This window comes from Canis lupus, chromosome 21 (genome assembly GCF_048164855.1).
Source record: "Canis lupus baileyi chromosome 21, mCanLup2.hap1, whole genome shotgun sequence".
Lineage (NCBI taxonomy): Eukaryota > Metazoa > Chordata > Mammalia > Carnivora > Canidae > Canis > Canis lupus.
In genome coordinates, this window is record NC_132858.1 from 42238128 (window position 1) to 42259132 (window position 21005).

At 35.5% G+C, this 21005-nt stretch overlaps 1 protein-coding gene and 1 long non-coding RNA gene across 9 annotated transcripts in view; one reads left to right on the forward strand and one right to left on the reverse strand.

Annotated features, from left to right (window-relative positions):
* The window catches only part of LOC140613077 (uncharacterized), a 148724-nt gene extending 144734 nt beyond the window's left edge, over window positions 1-3990 (forward strand). For all 8 annotated transcript variants that reach the window (XR_012014192.1, XR_012014193.1, XR_012014189.1 and 5 more), the window contains 2 exons: window positions 341-460; window positions 3736-3990. This is a non-coding gene — a long non-coding RNA (uncharacterized lncRNA). The remainder of the gene's footprint in view (window positions 1-340; window positions 461-3735) is intronic.
* NAMPT (nicotinamide phosphoribosyltransferase) overlaps window positions 790-21005 on the reverse strand; it is a 44725-nt gene continuing 24509 nt past the window's right edge. The window contains exons 4-11 of the mRNA XM_072791541.1: window positions 20004-20132; window positions 17160-17318; window positions 16467-16603; window positions 11161-11386; window positions 8843-8962; window positions 6680-6820; window positions 5390-5524; window positions 790-3437 (exon numbers count right to left, since the gene is read on the reverse strand). Coding sequence (XP_072647642.1) covers window positions 3327-3437; window positions 5390-5524; window positions 6680-6820; window positions 8843-8962; window positions 11161-11386; window positions 16467-16603; window positions 17160-17318; window positions 20004-20132 — 1158 coding nt within the window. The 3' untranslated portion in view covers window positions 790-3326. The remainder of the gene's footprint in view (window positions 3438-5389; window positions 5525-6679; window positions 6821-8842; window positions 8963-11160; window positions 11387-16466; window positions 16604-17159; window positions 17319-20003; window positions 20133-21005) is intronic.

The following is a 21005-nucleotide window of genomic DNA, read 5'->3' on the forward strand; positions in this document are numbered from 1 at the left end:
TAAAGTAAATTATTTCAGGCTCTGCAGGCCTTAAGGTCTGTCGCAACTTCTCAGCTCTGCCGCTGTAGCAGGAAAGCAGCCACGGGCAATAATTAGACTAATGTGTGTGGCTTGTTCCAATCACACTGTATTTACAAAAACAGATGGGCCTGTGGTTTGCCAAGGCCACAGTCTGTCTCTGCAGAGCAGAGCCCTTTCCTGTGTCTCTGATGACCAGCAAATTCATACCTGGAGCCCCTCCTGTCCCCAAGTCTGTACCTCCAACTACCAGTGTCTCTGTGGCAGTTCAGATCTTAAGCTAGGACCTTACCCTTTCCCATCAAATCTGTTCTCCCTCCAGTGTCCTTACCAAGAGGCACTGCCATTCAGATGGCTGCACAAGGCAGAAAATGGAGGGGTCGTCCTGGATGCCTCCCTCTCATTTTCTAATTCTTTGAATTGGTGGAACACTTAAAAGAGGGTAAGTCTAGAGATGGCCAGTATTTGAAGCACACAAATTTAACATTTCTAGTAGAGCTAAACTTTATTTCCATGTTTATTACATGTTTATCTTTGATGTTGGATACATATTAGAATTAACATACAACTTGGGAGAAAAGCTGGACATTCTCCACTGAATGGGTTAAAAAGGAATGTAAAACTACAAAATACTTGTTTAAGTGTTGAATTTCTAAATTATGGCAAACAGAACAAGAATTACCTTGCCATGTTTCTCTTTCTAGTTTTCCAAGATGAATTTCATTAGAAAATATTTTCATAACAATTTATTTCAAGAAAGGAAATAAGGGATAATCATTAAAACCATTTGACTTTAATTATAGAGTACAAATAAAGAGTCTTAACACAGAACTCCTATCTTCTATTTAAAATACAAATACTTCATGATATTATGAATGGAGAAGGATTAACTGATATCAGCTGCAAATCTCTAATGACTTAAGCAAACCCATACATGCCATTTGCTTTTATTTGGAAGAGTTAGGCTGATTTAAAGGTGACAGCAGAATTCTATTTGATAACTATGTCAACTGTTTGCTACTGAGAATGGGGATGGCCAAATACTAAGTGCTTAGTCATAGAAATTCAGATTAATCAGTTCCAAGTGGCCGAGAGAATTAATCATTCCACCCCCTCTCCACTCTATGGCCACGTACAAATGTACAGATTTTAGCATTCACTGAAAGGTTTAAAATGAAACTCCTCTAGCTACTCTGAAACTCCTGAAATTCACAGTACACAAAGAATATTGTCTGTAGTGTGATTCCAATGTTTTAAACAAAATCAAAATTATGGGTGGTTATCAAAGTTGTTATTTGGTAATAAATATGGTTTTAATTCTCTATAAGCCCCTTAGCACATTTTGTGAAGAAAGCTGTGTTTTTAATACTACTAATTTTTACTTAGATACGTTTAAAAGAATCAGAATGATTTTCCAACAGGAATTACAGGATGAAAACTCATAATAAAACTGAATAATGCTTATTAGTCTCATTAAAGAAGTGTTTAGAATTATCTGCAAAAACCATGTTCTTTTTAATGATGTTTATAAGACATTCTACTGACAAGTACCTTTCTCATGTAACTGTTTAGGACAGATGATTTATGGCTTTTCAATTTTTAAAATTTCACATTTAATGTCATGTTGTTAAAGCTTTCAAAATCAGTCTTCCAAGATCAGATTCTTAAATAAGAAAGGAAAAAAGAGAGACAAACATAGCTTCCTCCCTTCCCTGGAAATCAACATTTCTCTTAAATTCAAGGCACACTCCTTTTCTTAGACCCCGGGGGTCAACAGACTTTTTCTACAAAGGGCCAGATAATAAACATTTCAGGCTTTGTGGGTCATATGGTCACTACGTAACTACTCGATTTCTGCACTGTCCTGAGAAAGCAGTCATAGACAATAAGTATGTACAAAAAGGAGCGCAGTCTGAACTTGGCCTGTGGGCCCTAGTTGGCCAACTCCTGCCTTAGAATAGACCGTAAATAGAAAAGAAGCATTAAAACAAAACTGGTCTCTACTCAGATGTGATGACTGACTCAGTATCTACCATTTCATCACTCTAGAACATTTTGATGCTGAACACTTTGAATGAGGCCAACCTACTATTCTTGGTTAAGATTCTTCTATTCGGACTCATGTCATCATGCTTTTAATTTATCCTCATTTAAGAACTTGCTTGAGTATTATATATTGAGGGATTCAGTTTAAAATTAATAAATGATGTCCATACAATTTAATATCCAATTTAATTTTTAAAAAACTTAATGAAAAATAGAACAGAATCAAAACATTTAAAATAAGTACACTCACTACCCATTCCAGTAATTCATTTAAGTCATATCAACTCTAGAATAGGAAAAATAAATTCAGAAGTGTAATTACTTTAAAATACACTACTTCCACTTTTGTTAATATTTTACATTTATGTATATATTCTATAGTGGAAGCAGAAATTCTCTCTAAAAACATCTTAAAATCTTGAGGTGCATGTTAGAGCCACAGGCAATATCTGACATATAAAATTGCAGTACAGGCCTTCAGATTTGGCATTTCACCGGTACAATACAATGACCAACGTATATAATCACTGTACAGTGCCTCGACATTCCAGTAAGAACCATTATTTTCTTTAATGTAGAATGATTAATACATATTCTACAAGGGGCAGTGAGGTTAGTAATTCTATAGGGTATGTCCCGACATAATTTTTAAATTGTACAATAACACAAACAACTCTGTTAAGGCCATGTTTTATTTGCTGATTAATGGACAAAAGGCAATGTAATTTATTTTCAAGTATTTTCTTGAAAGTCTGTGCTCATAAAAATCATGAAAAGTTGGAAAGACTGTTAAATCACTGAAACTTTAAATATATCTTACACAATCTTGTTTGTACAAAAATACAAGTTAAATATAAACATAAAGCAATCAATGATAATTTTATGCAAATCTGTTTTATGTGATCTTCAGTTATATATAAAAGTTTCTGGGTTCTGTTATTTGTGAAAAGATCAATACCAGATTGAATTACTACCTATTGGCAAAGGGCCCTAAAAAGCTTACTTTAGCATTAATCTTTTACATGGTTAAGTACATTTCCTAATTTGAGATCACCTAAACACTGGAAAAAAAAAAAGTGAAAGGGCAGTATGTCCATAAACCAACAAATAATTTGGCTGTAATGTATCATAAAACACAAAGAACCCCCCCAACGTCTGTACAATAAACATTATTACATACTCACACGCAGGTGTGTACGTGCGTGCAGGCACATACACACACAACACACACGCAGGCGAGCACACACACCCAGTCATAAAGCCTAATGAGGTGCTACTTCCAGTTCGATATTCAGCTTTGCATTTTTTCTTATTTCATCAAATGAATAGCTTTTTGTCACCTTCCCATTCTTGAAGACGGTATGGAGAAGATCCTGTACAAACATAACAATACTAAAATGTAACGATTATATTAGACTATCAAGCAAAATAATTAATGCTTTGATGAATCAGATTGACTAGTCAAATACAGAGATGTTTGATGGCGTTCAAATTATGAAATAACTTTATCCACAATGCTGGCTGGTGGAACAGGTAGTGAGCATGGCAATATCTCAAATGGCTATGTAAAAATATTTAGCTTTAAAAGAAGCAATGATCTAAATATTCTTAGAAGTTTTCCTTGAAGGAAGAAGAAAAAAATCGCTGGCTGATCCATCTCTACTTTTTCAGGTGGAGGGTGCTTGCTGCTTGGCTGCCCAGAAGAATTGTGGCTGTCACTGATAATCATGACTGACCATGAGCACGGAAAGCCTGCCAGACCTTCCCTGGTTCCTAGACAATGGACTTAATGCTGATTAAACTTGCCAAATTTCCTAGTCACTGAATTCTGGACTTAAAAAAACAAACAAACAAACAAACAAAACAACCCTATAAAAACAAGAAACCAAACCAGAAACAAAAATAAAGTATTGATTTCTTGATGAATGCATAGTGACTGATTTAAAAACTGTGTATATTCCAAAAGTTACTGATTCATGTAATACATTTGATCTATGCAAGGGTAACAATGATTGAGAATTAAAACTAAATCCCCTTTTGGGTCTGGTAAAGCCACTCGGTCTCCGTAAACTAAGGTCTGCCTGCCTTTAGTTTCTCTTTAAAAACACCCCAAGACATAATCTGTCATGTCTAAGTTTTCCATCAAGATTAAGGTTCATGACCTTTTCTTTCAAAAAGTTAAGTATCAAGAGTAGTGATTCGTACTCTTAAATCAAAATGCCATTTAGGATTACAACTGATTACTGCCTCAAACATTCCAGAGTATTATTTACATAAATCAGTGCCTTTTTAAAAAAAAAAATCATAGTTAGGACCCTGTCTAAAGTGACTCTAGTCCATCTGGATACACTAATTCAGCCAAGCCCCGAACAACAGGCTAGCTCTAAAAGTTAGTTTAGAGACCAAATATTTTTCATTAAAGACAGAAAAAAATTGATTCTGGCTCAAAATCTTAAAAGAGTATCAGAGTAATATACTCTAAGCAGAATATCTGTATGGTATAAAGAATCTATAGTGATAAATTAATGTTTGGTATAAACTTTTTTCTGAGAATATGAATGTTTGAGTAGTTTCTCTTTCCCTCTAAAAGGGAGTTTTCTCAATCTAGTGGCTTAAATAAATTTGTAACTTCTGAGTTCATGAATGTAAGTGTATTTTTACATGTTGAAGACCATGAGATCATATGGACCATTTTAGCACACTAAGTTTTTCTAGTCTGGCCGATTTGAATCAGAAAACTGGGTTAAGTCACCAATTATTATTATGCAGTCAGAATCCAGTCATGACCTTTCACATCTTCGCACTAGATAACAATTTTTTTTTAAGCCCAGAACTGCTGTGAGAATCACATGCAACTAAAGAAAACTCAACTGGATTTTGTTAAGTTTTAACAAAATTACTGAAGTTTTACTATAACATAATTAGCATCCTTTAGATATTCTTAGCTGTTCCTCTTCAGAAATAATTTGCTGCTAAATTGGCAGTAAGAGTCAGATCAAATACACAAAAGCTTGTTGAAGCTCATCAGTCACTATCCTGCTGGTCACTATGTGGAAGAACTTTGTTTTTTGAATGTTAGAAAGTTTTTCACCCATTGTATGTACAATCTCATTTATGATGTAGATTGCTTTTCATCTTATTTTGGTAGGCTCAGTCAGCATCTGTACACATTTTACAACAAAATTTGTTCCATTACTTTGTCATTCAAGAAAAGAATTCTGAAAATAATTTAAAAATATAACATAAGAGTCCTTTTCTTAATTTGGAAAGCTAACCTACTGGTAAAAAAAAAAAACAAAAAAAACAAAAAACATAGATAACGTACATGACCATATTCCTCAAGGTCTCCTTTTCCTTCTTCAAGTGTAACAAAATTCCCTGCTGGTGTCCTATGTAAAGATAATCGACCCTTTTTGGATCTTTTGTTGGGATCAGCGACTGGGTCCTTGAAGACGTTAATCTGGAAGAAAGAAATAGAAGACTAAGCAGAAATGTTCACTCAATTCCCATTAAAGAAAAAAGTTTAGACATAATTTATACATAAACTTAAGGTACTTCATCGGTATAACTAAACGAATCCACATCTGGCTTTTAGAAGCATAGTTCTAGTCTGTGTTGGAGGACAGAGTCCTCTGTTAGGAAAAAAGGTATGAACAAAATCCAAGTCTTGAGTATCCTGTCTTACCACGATAGACACCTAAAACTCTAGTTGTAGGAAGTCTTTGAAGTTAACATATGTGACTCTTAAGAGATCTTTTATATTTTGAAGTGCCTTTAACTGATTCAAGTATAGCACATTCATGCTATTAAAAAATCTGCATCAACTGTATTATATAATCTGTGGCAAGAGAACTAGGATTTTTGCTAAAGTAGACTTCCATTTCATTACTTTATAACTTTGTTACTTTTTACTCTATTCCTTGTTACTGTGAAAAAACAAAGACGACCTAGAGAACCTAAAGAGAACAGAAGGTTTGTTTAAAGATCAGAAAGGTTAGGGAGCCAATGTAATGGAAGCAAGAAGTATGATTGAACCCCAGAACCTTCCAAAGACAGAAATGAAGTAAAAGCAGGGAACCAACGTAGGGGTTCTGAGGAGTTCCTAGTATCCCACATCACCCCTCTGGATCCGGAGCTTCTCAAGAGTCTAAGAAGAGCCAGGGGCTGCTGTGCAGCCGCCTAAAACGGGCAGCGTGGGGTCCCATTTTCAGGCTATCAGAACAGGATTCTGGTATCACAGCTCTAGCGTCATGCTCTGCCTCTCTCAGACACTGCCAGTGCTTTCATATTTGCTTATCTTTAATATGTGATGGCCATGTTAATTGACATTCCTACTCAAAATGGTCAGCTTTTTGACTGAAAGGTGTAATACTGAAGCAGTGGGAAATGAATGGCCCGCATCATTTCTCAAATATTATTTTTTTCTCCTTTCTCCAAGTCACGTTATTTTATACCTAATGTTTTTTTTCTTTCCTTGTTTTGAGTCAAGGTCAGTGGTACCTGACAACACATTATGAATTTAGGACTTTATCCTTTGATTACTGCACTGAGTAATTGCATCCTACTAGACACATAAGCAAAGTACTACCACAGCAGTACAAGTTGAAAGACTTACCCCAAGGCCATTGGTTACAACATAACTACACTTGAAGGAACAATTCAAGAGATCTCTTGTTAACTTCTGTAGCAAAGCTCCACCAGAACCAAAGGCAATATTTTCAATACTCCATTTTTTTTGCTTCATGCCTTCTACAATCTAGAAGATCAAAAAACAGAAACTTAGTAACCTGAAAGAGGATTTTCCTGGGGCCATACTGATGAATAAAACATCCTAGAGCCATTTCATAACTCCATACACGGTGAGGGAAGAGTAACGCTTACAGAGTTGTATTCCACATTTTCTCTTTTAAAAGACCTACCTGCCTCAAAAGGGTATAGGTGTGAAGGGATAGGATTTCATTCAGAGTTCCTGAATTGGTGGTGTCACTGTGACTGTGGTTGGTTAGGGATGGGCGAATGAAAGAAATGAGGGAATAAGGAACTGGTGATAAAACATTTAAAGTTTTGTGTCCAATATAAGAGATTTCTGCCTCTTTTCCTAAGTAGGTAGATTTGTTCCCGTACAGAAACCTAGAGCAGGGTTACACCATCACCTTCATGAGATGTGACAGCAAAGTTTAAGAGGAAGGCTGACAGTCAATGACAAGTCAGTTGTCTGAAATTAAACAGATTTTCTCATTTTGTCAAAGTTAACGCATCCAGTATATGTAAAAGGAAAACTGCTATAACCTTTTCATGGTTCTGAAAACTTATTTTAATCCCCCTCCAAGACAAAGCAGGTATTATTACCCTTTAGGTGATGTAACACACGAATGCATCTGCATTAACTGTTCACCAAGGCCAACGAGGTTCTGCCTCAATATTTAACTTGTTTGCAAAGTTAAAAAAAAGAAAGTCAAGTCTAAAGCTGATTCTCAACTTAAAAAAAAAATGCATGTACATCCTCAAAATTAAAAAAAAACAAAACAAAAATGAAAGCTGAAGAGTTTCAGTTTTTAAAGGGAAGCTCAAACCCCCAATTGAAGCACCTGCTGTCAAGAGCAGACTGGCGGGTGTGAGCAGTGGGAAGCATGCTGCACTAATGGGTTCTCTGAAAATGGCATGGGCCCTGCCTGCCCATGATTTTGCATCCAAAAGAGGGGAGAAATGTGTGTGAGGGCACTTGCTAAGCTGGCTAAAATGCAGGCATGGGTAACAGTTCTTTACTGATACCAAGGTAAGAAACCTTTAATTTAGCTGAACGAGGGAGACGATGGCAATTAAAAATGCCAGCTGAGATCTCTAGACCCAGGTCGTCCTCCTCACTGCAGACTTACTCTCACCTCACCACACTCTTGCAAATTTGGTAACTTGGTTTATACAAGTGGATACTATCTGAGATTGACAGACATTAAAATATCAGTGGTTTACCACAGTAGACTGTCTACATTGTTATCAGTGGTGGTCTTAATTTTTGTGGAGTATTTTATGTATTAAATTGGAATTACAGTGCTTTAAAAGTTTATCTGGGGAAAAAGCAGAGGCACAGGCTTTAAGATTCTACAACACTGTTTGGCTACATCTAACAAGTGATGACAGTCAACACTTAAATTAGAAGATGTGACAAACCATTCTACGGTTTTCAAGAAAGCACATATTAACACCATCCGGGTTCCTTAATTCCATTCCAATAAAACACACCTATTTAAGCAGTGTCAAGACTTTTTGTTTTACATACAAGGAGGTGATCCTTGACTGGCACTTTCTTGTTTCCCAGTGACATTTCTTTAGACTCCACATAAGGGGTGCCCAGAGAAAGTAGTATGTGTGGTTTGGCTGATATGTCTAGACTTGTATTTTCTCTTTCTTTTCTCTAGCTTACTTTATTCTAGGAATGTAGTGTGTAACACAGAACAGACAAATATGTGTTGATCGACTGTTTGTTATTGGTAAGGCTTCCGGCCAATAGCAGGCTCTTAGGAGTTAAGTTTTGGGGGAGTGCAGAATTATATATGACTTCTGAGTGCTGGGTGGAGGAGGTGTCGGCGCCCCTAACCCCTGCATTATTTAAGGGTCAACTGTGTTTATAAATTTTAAGCAATTAACAGAAAATATATTTACTATCATAAACATTTATTATAAGAATCATAACTATTTAAATTATTAATGTGCTATTTATAAACTGATAAGGAGCTTAAGTTAAGGATTGCTTTATTGAACTTTAATAGAAAACACATACCTCTTGTAAGGTATTAATATCTACTCCATCCCCTTGAATAACTCTAAGATAAGGTGGCAGCAACTTGTAGCCCTTTGAGTTCTCAGTAATAGGGAACTTCTTACCCAAAATATCCAAAACCTGTAAGGGAAAATAAACACCCAACACAAAATAACTAAAATTGGGGGGAAAAAATGTAAAAGCTTTCCACAGTTAAAAAAACGACTTTGCTTTGATAGACAATCTTGAGAATATAAAAATTCATCAGATCACTAAGAAAGCTCTATAACACTATGTACAAGCCTTCTAAAACTTAAGTCTCAATTCTTTGATTATATTAGAAATAGGCATGTTATTTTTCTATGTCAATTTATACCATAAAGTCGCTTAAAATACAAGTTTTTTCCTTCCTATCTTTCAAATTATACAGATTAAAGAATAAAACCTTTAACGTTAGGAAATTAAAACAGTAAATATAAGTGAGCAGAGTGGCACAGCAGAAGTATGCTGGCCCCCTAGCCCAGAGGTGAATGAATGAAAAACAGTAAATATCCTATTTCCAGTAGGTATATAAAAACGTTATTTGACAAACCTATAATTATGATTTGGATCTATTCTGTCTATGCCCAACAGTTTGTTTTGCTTATTTTTTTTAGGTTTGAGAGAATGAGAGCATGAGTGGGAGGGACAGAGGGAGAGGGAGAGAGTATCTCAAGCAGACTCTGCTGAGTGTGGAGCCTGATGCAGCCTGATCCCATGACCCTGAGATCATGACCTGAGCTGAAATCAACAAGAGTCAGAGGCTTAACCAACTGTGCCACACCCACGCTTATTTGTTTGGCTTATTTTGTCTGATAGTACCCAAATAGGAGTCCATCTGAATTATAAACCTCAAAGAAATTATGATATGCAAAGCTGGAAATGAAGCAAGGTTCTCTTAAGTTCTCATTTATTTTATTTTTTAAAGATTTTATTTATTTATTCATGAGAGACAGAGGCAGAGACACAGGTAGAGAGAGAAGCAGGCTCCATGCAGGGAATCCGACATGAGACTCGATCCCAGGACTCCTGGATCATGCCCTGAGCTGAAGGCAGGCACTAAACCGCTGAGCTACCCAGGCTGCCCTGAAGTTCTCATTTACAGGTGATACCCATTTTTTTAAAAAGACAAATGACATATTATGCAAATCATCCCACTCATTCATTGACTACTAAGATTTAGAACAGCTGAACTTCCTGAACAGTGATCTAAAATTTCTCAGAAAGCTTGGTCAGAGATACAAAAAGACCTACCAGACATAGATTTCTCTCCAATAACTCCCTTTTCCTAAATAAAGATTTTACCAATGAGAAAATTCCATATTGATGACTTGGTTTATTCTTAACTAGACCAACTGATATTCTCAACTAGATCAATACATTTTTATCAGGTAACAGGGAAAACATGAAACCTGTTAAGTTTGCTAAAATCAAGTTTGTTAATATTTCAGGCTAAGATCTTCAAAATGGCCTATTAATGAATATGATAGGAAAGACTTCTTGGTTCTATATCCCCCTTTTTCAAGGGTTAAGTAATTTACCATCTAATCATTAGCTGGGAAAGTGTGGTAAAGTGGAAAGGCAATAGAAAGATGTATGCTAAATACTTGGCATATTTTACGTGTTGTGTGACCTTCAAGTTATTTGAACCTCTCAAATAACTGTTGTTTTGTCTATAAAAAAGAGCTAGTAATATTTATCATAAGGTCTTCAAAGAGATTAAATGACATAGCTTTAAGTAAAGCACCTAACACAGTATTTTTCCAGTAGTAGGCATCAAATAACCTGCTCTCACTAATGCTTTTTGAAGAAGGCAAACCAAGTACTGAACATTAAAAAGAAAATTTAAAAAGGGCAACAATGCTGCATTGAGGATCAACAGTATCTCCAAAGAGTTACTACCTGTAAAGTATTTTCTAATTCTTTTTATTCTTTTACTCACCTTGCACATATTTCTTCTTCAAAGATATAGCAAAGACTTGTGGTAAAGAAAAACAAACCACAAACTTGGTAACCAAATCACAGGATTAATATTATTAACTAATTTTCAAGGCAAGTAGAAAGTTATCTGTTCAACATTAATACTTATTTGACAATATGTAAATAACACAGAACTGTGGGTATCCTGTTACTAATGTGTGGCCTTGGACGAACTTATTACTCTCTCTAGGCTGCAATTCTAAAATTAGAAGACTGGTCCAGATAGTTCTGAAATGGCATGTGCACAAATGAAATTAAAATAGTACTGATATAGCTCATCTACAGGCATTTTAATAATCAAGTTATGTATTAAAATTTACCTTTAATACAGTGTCCAGAGGATTTCCAGAATCAGGTCTGATTATTAGTGGTGCCTCTGTAGTTCTTGACAATATTAAATGTCTTAGATCTTCTCCCCATATTTTTTCACACGCGTTGTAAATGTCATAGCTATCGCTGACCACAGATACAGGCACTGATGAAAACTGTGTTACTATATGTTCAAAAGCGTCTTTTTCACGGTCTTTCCCCCAGGCTGTTATGGTACTAGGAAACAAAGTGAAAACAGAGTTTTACTTAGGCAGACACATTATCTATCTATTCCTGAATCATATCTCATGTACTATACTTACACCATCAACACCACAAAGGTGGTGAGTGATTTAGTTTAATGAATACACACTGTAACGTTCATTGACTATTAGGGCCACGCCACCCCTAGGCTGATGTTTAAGACTGTAAGAAATCTTATTCCTGTCCCATAGTTATTTTAACTCTTAAAGTCATAGCCACCCAACGTTTTTGGTATTCCTGAACCTACTCATTTAAAATCAGTTCACTAGGGATTCCTGGCTGGCTCAGCTGGTAGAGCACGTGACTCCTGATCTCAGGGTTGAGTTCAAGCCCCATGTTGTGTGTAGAATTTACTTAAAAAAAACCAAGTCAAATCAAATCAGTTAACTGAAAAAAGCACTCTGTAGATTATGCCAAGATGTCAGAAAGAATGACCACATATTCCTATTATTTTGCTAGGCAATGTAAGCACTTGGCTCCCTTCTGTAACTTTTCAAAACCAAATACCAATAATAGCAGGGACATAGATTTGTCTTTTTTAACTTTAAAAATCTTATCCTTAAAGGCAATTATTTGGGCAATTATTTGTACTGTACCATAAACACATATAGTCAACCAATAACCCTTTACTGGTTATATCTTCATATGGCCAATAACAGGCAGCCATTTATTTCATCTAGAGTATCCACTACTAATTAATATATGCCCAGGGAATGTAAGAATTTGAATACTTAGTTTGGGCAAAACATAATTAAGATGGGAAGTAAAATACAAGGGTTTCTACTAGGCAAAACTGTTAGAGTGATTTTATCTCAAAACTGAAGAGTCCTACATACTAATTTATGTTTGAAACTGTCATTTCAACATGGGTTTTTTGTTGTTGTTGTTGTTTTACCCTCCAAAGGACTGGAATAAAGTATTTATGCTGTCAGTGATATGCCAGTGCTAAAAAAGCATGTACACTTCAAGGTTATAAAGACTTAGCTACCCAGAGACTACTTTTGTCTGAAATGGAGAGACAGGATGTCTATTCACGTAAATCTCATTTTACAGTGAACACTCTCCTTGATAAATACAGAGGAAATCAACTCCCTACCTCATGCCAGCATCTGCAGGCTAAAGGTGCAATCAAACATGGATGAAGAGAAACCCCTTTTTCACATCACAAACTACTACTGTCCTCTTTATAAGGATGGAGAGAATTAGCTCAAAGAATACAAACACTGGAGAGCTGTGCAATGAGAATAAACTCTTACAGGTAGGGCTGGTGGGCTATGGCAATATTTTCCCAGTGCTGTTACCAGTACTGCCCCCAAACTCTGCTCTTAGTATCACGTAGCACACTTTGTTGCTCATTTTTAGTCTTTCATCTTGCTTTCTCTCTGGCACCTGAACTTTCCTGAAGCTTTCTTTCCCATGACTTCAGTGACCTCTCCCCCGTATTTATTTAATTATTTTTCTATTTCTGGTGGTTCCTCTGCAGTCTTCCTCCTTCGATCTAACCACAGGCTCTGACCGGGCAGTGTGCTTTCCTCTATCCACCTCCCTGTGTGAAAAACACTCAAAGCTTTTTAAAAAATCCTCTTGTGGTAAGGGTTTCCAAAATATTTACCTTAGTCCAGGTTTTTCTTCTGGACTCCTGATCCACTTGTTAGGTAGGAAGAGGATTATCTTTATTACGTCATCATCATGGAGACATTTCCTATAGCACCCTCTACATAATCCAGTTGTGACACCTATTCTTCTGATAGGTGTTTGGTATATGGAGCTCATATGTGTTCAGTGAATTCTACTAATACTATTATTCCAATTTCCAAGCATCAAATCAAATTGATAATTTTCCAAAGTTTGAGGGACAGGTTATATAGTAGCATGTTTTTCCTCCTTGATGTTCTATTGACTTATTTTTGCTTTACTTACATAGTTTAACATGGCAGTTTTGCATAAGCTCAAAAAAGTAAGCATTTTCTTACCCACATGATGTACAATTTTAAATTGGGTTCCACATTAAATAATACTCTAATGCTTCTCTTACACTTTTTGGTCAGCCAAACTCTCCCCACATCTTTGGGTTCAGTGGGGTTTTTAAAGATATGTTATCACTGGCTATAAGAAAGTGTGGCATGGCTTTGCACAATCTCAGAATAAATAAATCAGGAATATGAAAATCATTATAGGAACAGAGCAAATAAGAATTTGAGTATGTAAACTGATAGTACATTGGGAAGAAAACAGAAGTCCTGTTAAAAGATAATAGCATATTTTAAGTCCAGATTCCTATATTCCTTAAGAAAATATAACAATAATGGCAATGCTCTTAATTTTAGAGTTCTCTTGTTTTGGAGTTATTTTAAAAAATTTTTTTTAAAGATTTTCTTTATTCATGAAAGACACACAGAGAGAGGCAGAGACACAGGCAGAGACAGAAGCAGGCTCCATGCAGGGAGCCAGATGTAAGACTTGATCCCGGGACTCTGGGATAACGCCCTGAGCCGAAGGCAGGTGCTCAACCACTAAGCCACCCAGGCGTCCCTATTTTGAAGTTATTTTAGATGTTAGCTCATTTATCCATAATGATCTTCTGATGTTAGAGATCTAGAATTTTAGCTCCTCCTTTTGTTTGGTTGGATGGAGGAACTGAGGAAGTGAAAGATAAGCGACTTGCCCAAGGCCACCTAGAGTGTCAACTGTAAGGTTTACTGGGTCACTCAGATTTCCAAGCTTTCAGTCTAAAACTCCTTCTACTATACTACGCTATTATTTAAAAGCTTTTTCTATTTAAGAACATCTGAAATATTCTTCTATATTAAAGAGTCAAACTTACAAATGTAGCAAATATTATAAGACTTTAAAATGGATTTTATGCTTTTAACATGAAAACCTTAAGGAAGATACATCCTTATTCTCAGATTTCTAGAATCATACCTGTTATGTTACTACTGTGAAAATAAAACCATCAGTGAAAAGTCTAATATATGGATAGTACTTAAGTTTTTTTTTTTTTTTTTTTTTTTTTTTTAAGATTTATTTATTTGAGAGAGAGAGAGCATGACTGGGGGCAGGAGCAGAGAGAGGGACAAGCAGACTCTCTGCTGAGCCCAGAACCTGACACGGCTTGATCCCAGGACCCCGAGATCATAACCTGAGCCAAAATGAAGAGCCAGCTGCTCAACAGACTGAGCCACCCAGGCACCCCTAGATACTAAAGCTTTTAGAAGATGTGCATACATCTAAGTCCAAAATAGGAATACTATAATCATAGAACCTATATCTATTGATGACATTCCTGTGTTCCCACTTTGAGGAGTCCTGACTGAGAATATTCAACAAAGCCCTACTGATACAGCAATGCCCGGGAATGTTTGCAGAATCTACCCTCTATCAACCCCAATCTAAATCATCAAATTCTAGCAATTTCTTTTTTTTTCAGATTTTTTAATTTGACAGTGAACACAAGCAGTTGGAGTGGCAGGCAAAGGGAGAGGGAGAAACAGGTTCCTTGCCTAGCAGGGAGCCTGATGTAGAACTCAATCCCAGGACCCTGGGATCATGACCTGAGTCAAAGGCAGACGCTTAACCAGCTGAGCCCCAGGTGAACCGAGTTCTAGCAATTTCATCTCCCAAGCCACTGCTCATGTTTAGCCACTTTTTTCCATTCACAGCCCCTTGGTTCTATACCTTGTCATCTCTCCAAACTGTTGCAACAGCTTCCTATTCAGCCTCCTAACTTCTTTTTCTGTCAATTCATAGGATATCCTGCTATAAAAACAATCTTCCTAAAATATTTCTCTGACGACAAAGCTGCTTAGGCTCAGAACTTCAATGCTCACTTCCATTTGAAAAATGGAATTAACCTAGCAAGAGGTGCACACAGTTCACATTCAACATCAAATGAATTTGAGGTCCTTTACTAACCTGTCTTTTGAGTCCACCCTATGTTCCCAACAAAATGTCTATTATGTTTCAGCCCATATTCCCTAAACACATTCACTTTCCTCCTTCACTCTTGCTCTTTCAGACAATGCTTGATGTGTGGTAGGCATGCAATAAAGATTTACTCAGAGAATGATTGATCTCTCATGTCTAGCATTAAATTTTACCATTCCTTCAAGAAGTAAAGATTTCACATACCGTCTCTACAAAACCGTTCTTGATCCTTCCAGTGAGATAACATCTTTTCTTTCCTTCCCTTGCACCACTAGAGCACTTTAACCTCTTTAAAAGTACTTATCAACAGAGCAGAACGTTGCTAGTATTTTATTTTTATACTGAAAATAGGGTCAATTTTTTAATCTTTCTGTCCCTTATAGCACCAGTAGATTGCCTTGGATAAAAGCTCAGCTTTATTCTAAAACTACACTACTGGTTTTAGTACTCTACGATATCCAAGTATGAGTAGAACCTAATAACTTCCCCAAACTGATTACAGTAAATAATTTTTGTTATTAAGAACAAAAGATTAGGTTTAGCATACATTGTAAAAACTCCACTGCTTTACAATAAAGTTAACTCTAGGAGCAGAGCAGCTGCATTCTAGGTTATAACTGCTTTGTAGTTTAACTTGAGATGGTTTAGCAATATCAGATAAGGAAGCATAAAGGGAATTAGAACTCTTCCTTTCATCAAAGGGCCTTACTTGCTTTTCTACAGTTGAGGGTACTGGGTCCAGGTGACAACTTGGTCATGTAGAAAGGAAAAGAGAAAGTGACCAAGTTTTATAGGGATGCTCCTAGATTTAACAAATAAAATATATCTGCATATGGTAACAGAGCAGTTGAAAAAGTCATTAAAATAAGACTTACATGGCAATAGAAGAGTTGAAAGAAAGCTCTTAAATTGTTTTTATTTGGATGGTTCAAAGGTCTCTACCTCCCTGATACTAATCCTTATACCTAGTATAAACACTGAATTTGTATTGCTTAAATTCATGAAGATTTACTGTAGTTCCTGGCTTGTAATTAAGCAAAACATCATGGAATTACCAATACAAGAGTAAAAAAAGTCATCTTAGAAAACAAATGTTTAGATAATAGGATGAAAAGAGAAGTGTTACCTGTGTTCTGCTGCTGGAACAGAATAGCCTGGAACAGGATCTTTCGTTCCATAGTATTTTTTAACAAAAGCAATTCCTGCTACTGTATCTGTTCCTTTGAAGTTAACCAAATGAGCAGACGCTCCGATGCCAGCAGTCTGGAAAATCAACCACAAATCAAAATCCAAAAAAAGAAAAAGCCTGTACTTAGAGGTATAAAGCATCTCTCAATCTCTCAAAGGGATTATTGTCTTCAGCTATTCTTAGATATTTAACTATTATTAGAGATAACAGTTCCTATAACAGAGACCCAGTTTTTCCTAAATATTTAAGGGGTCAACTGTTACCTCCTCAAAGAGACTTTTAGTGACTACCCCCTCATTTCCCACTAGCCTCTTTTCCCTTACTCTGCCCTGTGCTTTTCTGTAGCACATTGGCACCTGGTATATTTATAAGACATAACATTATCTGCCCATCCGTCCATCTAATGTATAAAGGATACAGACATTTGTTGAAAACTTTATTCCATGTACTCTGAACAGAGGCTAACACATTCTAGGTACTTAAATATATATTTATTGACTGAATGTCTGAATTTCAAAATGTAGCCTACTCAGAAACAAGATCAGTATCAATAATTTCCCTCAAATTTATAATGGCAATCTAACCAACAAACCACTCTCCACTAAATGGAAGTTCATTTCAGTTTCTTACCTCTTGGGAAGAAACTCCTCTGTAGCCAAAATCATGTAACTTGTATTCCAGGCCATCCAAATTACCAGATGTCTCCAACAAATATTTGGCCAATATTTTCTTTTGCTCTCTAGAATTTGTGGCTACTGTGATTGGATACCAGGACTGAACAAGAATAGTCTGTAGTGACAAAATTAATCACAAATATTAAAACATAAAATACTAACTTCTTTCTGAGGAGAATCCCTGCTTCCTTTGGTAGTAGGTCCTGGACCCCATACTACCAGGAATACCAGTTAGACATTTTGAACTGTATAGCAGGATGCCTTGGCTCAGGTCATGATCCCGGGGTCCTGAGACAGAGTCCTGCATTGGGCTTCCTGCAGGAAGCCTGCTTCTCTCTATGTCTCTGCCTCTGTGTCTCTCATGAATAAGTGAAATCTTAAAACAAAACAAAACAAAAAAACAAAAAGGGAAAACTACCTGGAACATTTCTGCATATGCTGTAAAACTGTGAGTCACGGTCCATTTTATAATTCTTTTTAACAGCAAAAAGGTTTGGTTTTGCTTTTGGGAAGAGATGGTTATGTTTAGTCCAATGTGTTCATTCCTCAGCCCCATTGTAAATGTGAGACATCTTTGCAGAACCCTTCGGCGCTTCTAAACATGTTTTGAAATTTGATTTGAGAACTTAAGGTTTCTTCTAGCACCAATACTGATATTGATAAAGCAATTCAATAATTTTAGTGTTTTTTAAAATTCAGGGTATGGTGAATAACAGTCAAAGAATATTAGTGGTAACTCTAAACATACATTGGGAAAGGTCATTGGAAGGAATACTACCTTAGTGCTATTTAAAATGTTTTAAATCAAGAACTGCCTGAAGAACATCTCTAAATTTGTAAGTAACGAGTTTGTTGGATTTGGTAACAGATCTCATTTACAAGGTGGTAAACTTGGGTCGGGGATGGAGAAGATTAAGATAAGATAAGCCTCCTCTTACCCTTGCAACAGAAACCCACAAAGGATGCAAAGTTACTATGAAGTCTCTTCTGGATACTTGGTATTTAGAGTAAATAGTTTTTTATGAAACATAGGATCTATCAGAAGCTATAATAGGGATGTGTCAGACCATAAAACCACTGTGGCTTAGATAAAAATAGCTACCAAGGACTGAAATTATATAAGATAATATATATTAACAGAATAGAAAGTAAATTTGATAGAAGTTCTATTTCAGGTTCTAAGCAAATAAAAACAAGGAACTATGTACTTTTTTCCCTTCAAAAGCTAACAGTCTCATGTTGGATTTTACACTTAATCATTTTAAAATTAAAAAGGTATTTGTTAACAAACTACTGCTCTAAGATGTTTATATACAACATTTATAACTTTCTGGTTTTTAAGTGAAATACACCAAAATAATAATGATTATTAAAATAGAGTTTTTGTTGTTATTGTTTTTAAAGGCTAGATTTTTTGTTTTTACTTTCTGAAGAAGATAAAAACATACATGAAACAAGATAAGCTGGGAATTAGTTCTCTATGTTCATATATACCTGCTTTATGGAAGTTCAATTAGACACAAGGGACAGTACTTACCGACTAAACCCTCAAACAGAAAATAAGGGGAAAAAAGGGAAAAAAGTTACCCATAGATGATGATTTTCAAAACAAGATTTATCTGTTTGGGATCTTTTGGCATTGAACATAAAAGGATAGATGGGTAACTCTTTCTCTTGTGTTTTTATGATACCATCCTCTTAATACCTAGCATTTCCCAGTACAAATACTGTAACAACTATACACAAACTAATAATGTTTTCTTTTACTTTGAGTTCATAGTTAATTCAAAGTTTTAAGACATAGTAGTAAACTATTTAAAGTCTTTATTTTCATTAATTGTACATTTTTTTCTGGACCTATCAGTCTTCTGTAAGTTGATGTCCCATAGTCTTAAAATAAGCAAGCTTTGAATTTTCTGTCAACTTAGAAAATGTATTTTCAAACATAATCTTGGACCTCTTCATTCTTCTAAATTTTCCAGTCCTTATAAACAAAATCAATTGTATGATTTTACAATATGACAACAAATTAGTTTAATCAATTAACTATTAAGATAAAGAATTATTTCTAGGCACTGCGTAAACACCTCTTAGATAGTAAGGTGGTATTTCTATAATCACTTTCTAGGGTATTTCCTCTAGTAGAGAAAAATCTAAAGCTATTGAGAAGCTAAGTAGATTATTAATATCAAAACTATGAGCATGTGAAAACAGGACTGCTTACGTAGAGATGAAAGAAAAACAAAGAGACTTGCGGTATAAACTCAGTCTCTTAATGTATCCTCCTCCTTTTTGGGCTCAGATATTAAACGAAATAATCAGCAAGTCTTGAGAGTGTTTAGATGAGAAATATCAGGTGGTAAAGCATAGGCTCTAAACTGATTAGATAATTAAGAAAGCTGTTATTAAAAATCTGAACAAAATTGCTTTATTATAATTAGAACAGAACATCTACAATATACCTTAAGTTACTAGAAATAAACCTATGCTATTTTTCTTAGTTTTCTCTATGATCATATACATTTAGGACTGCAACGAGCAAGATGGAAGCCAACTGACTTTTAACAATAATAGTTCTTAACAATTTCACTTAAAGTCTCAGAACATTAGACTTCACTGGAAGGAACCTTAAAGATTATTTAATCCAACTGTCATTTTATAAAGGAGAAAACTGAGGCCTGGAAGGGTTTAGTAAATTATAGGAGATTACACAGGTTTATTAGTAAAATTTTAAAACTAGAATCCCAGTTGAATGCTTTTCATATCTTTAATTGATGTTATATAATTAAAATAAATTCACCTCAATCCAATTTGTAAGCCAGTAACACTCTGGATCTGTGTTTTCCACTGTGAAGAGAACATTTCCTCGGGGAATGACATAGCCCTCAGGAACAGCTTTTATTTCTATTGGAAGGTGCCCATCATATTTCTGGTAACAGACAATAATGAATTTATTAATTCAACAGATGATATGTACTTACCTGTTTTAATAAGGTTCTTTACATCTTACAGAGCTAAACTTACTGTCATAGATACTGCAATTGTACATGTTACTATACTACTAGTAATGTAGTCAGAATATCCTTATTCTCTTAAAATAAAATTGGCTAAAAAGATTAATAGTTTAGGCATTGATATTAATCTTTAAATTCTATGTTATTAAAGTACTTCTAAGAACATTTCTCACTAGAAGATAATGTCAAACTCATCAAAAGTTTTTCCCATTTTTTCAAAAAAAGTTTATTCCAACATATTCCAAAAATATTCCAAGAACACCATCTTTCTTCTAAGTAGCCATTTCCATAAAAGAAAAGCTAAAGGCTAGAAGACAAAATAAGGGACTGCTATTAGCAACATAAAATAATGACACAAACAAAAAAGAAATGAGAGAGCACCTGGGTGGCTTGGTCAGTTAAACACCTGCCTTCCTCTCAGGTCATGATCTCAGGGTCCTGGGATCAAGCCCCACATCTTCAGGCTCCCTGCTCAGTGGGGAGCCTGCTTCTCCCTCTCCTCCCTGCTTGTGGTCTCTCTTGCTATTTCTGTCACTATCTTTGTCTCTCTCAACTAAATAAAATCTTTTTTTTTTAAAAAAAAAAAAAAGGGAAAAGAGAGAGATCCCTGCCAGTAGAAGAACCTTAAATAGGTTTTCTCTTCATCCTGGTAGCAGACTGGAAACCAATTTAGTAGCAGACAGGACAACCATTAAGTGTACTTTCTAAAACTTTGGCAATCAATATTGGAGTTAACAATTCTCTCCAAACCTAGGCTGAAACATATTTGCTAGAGAACATTATTATCA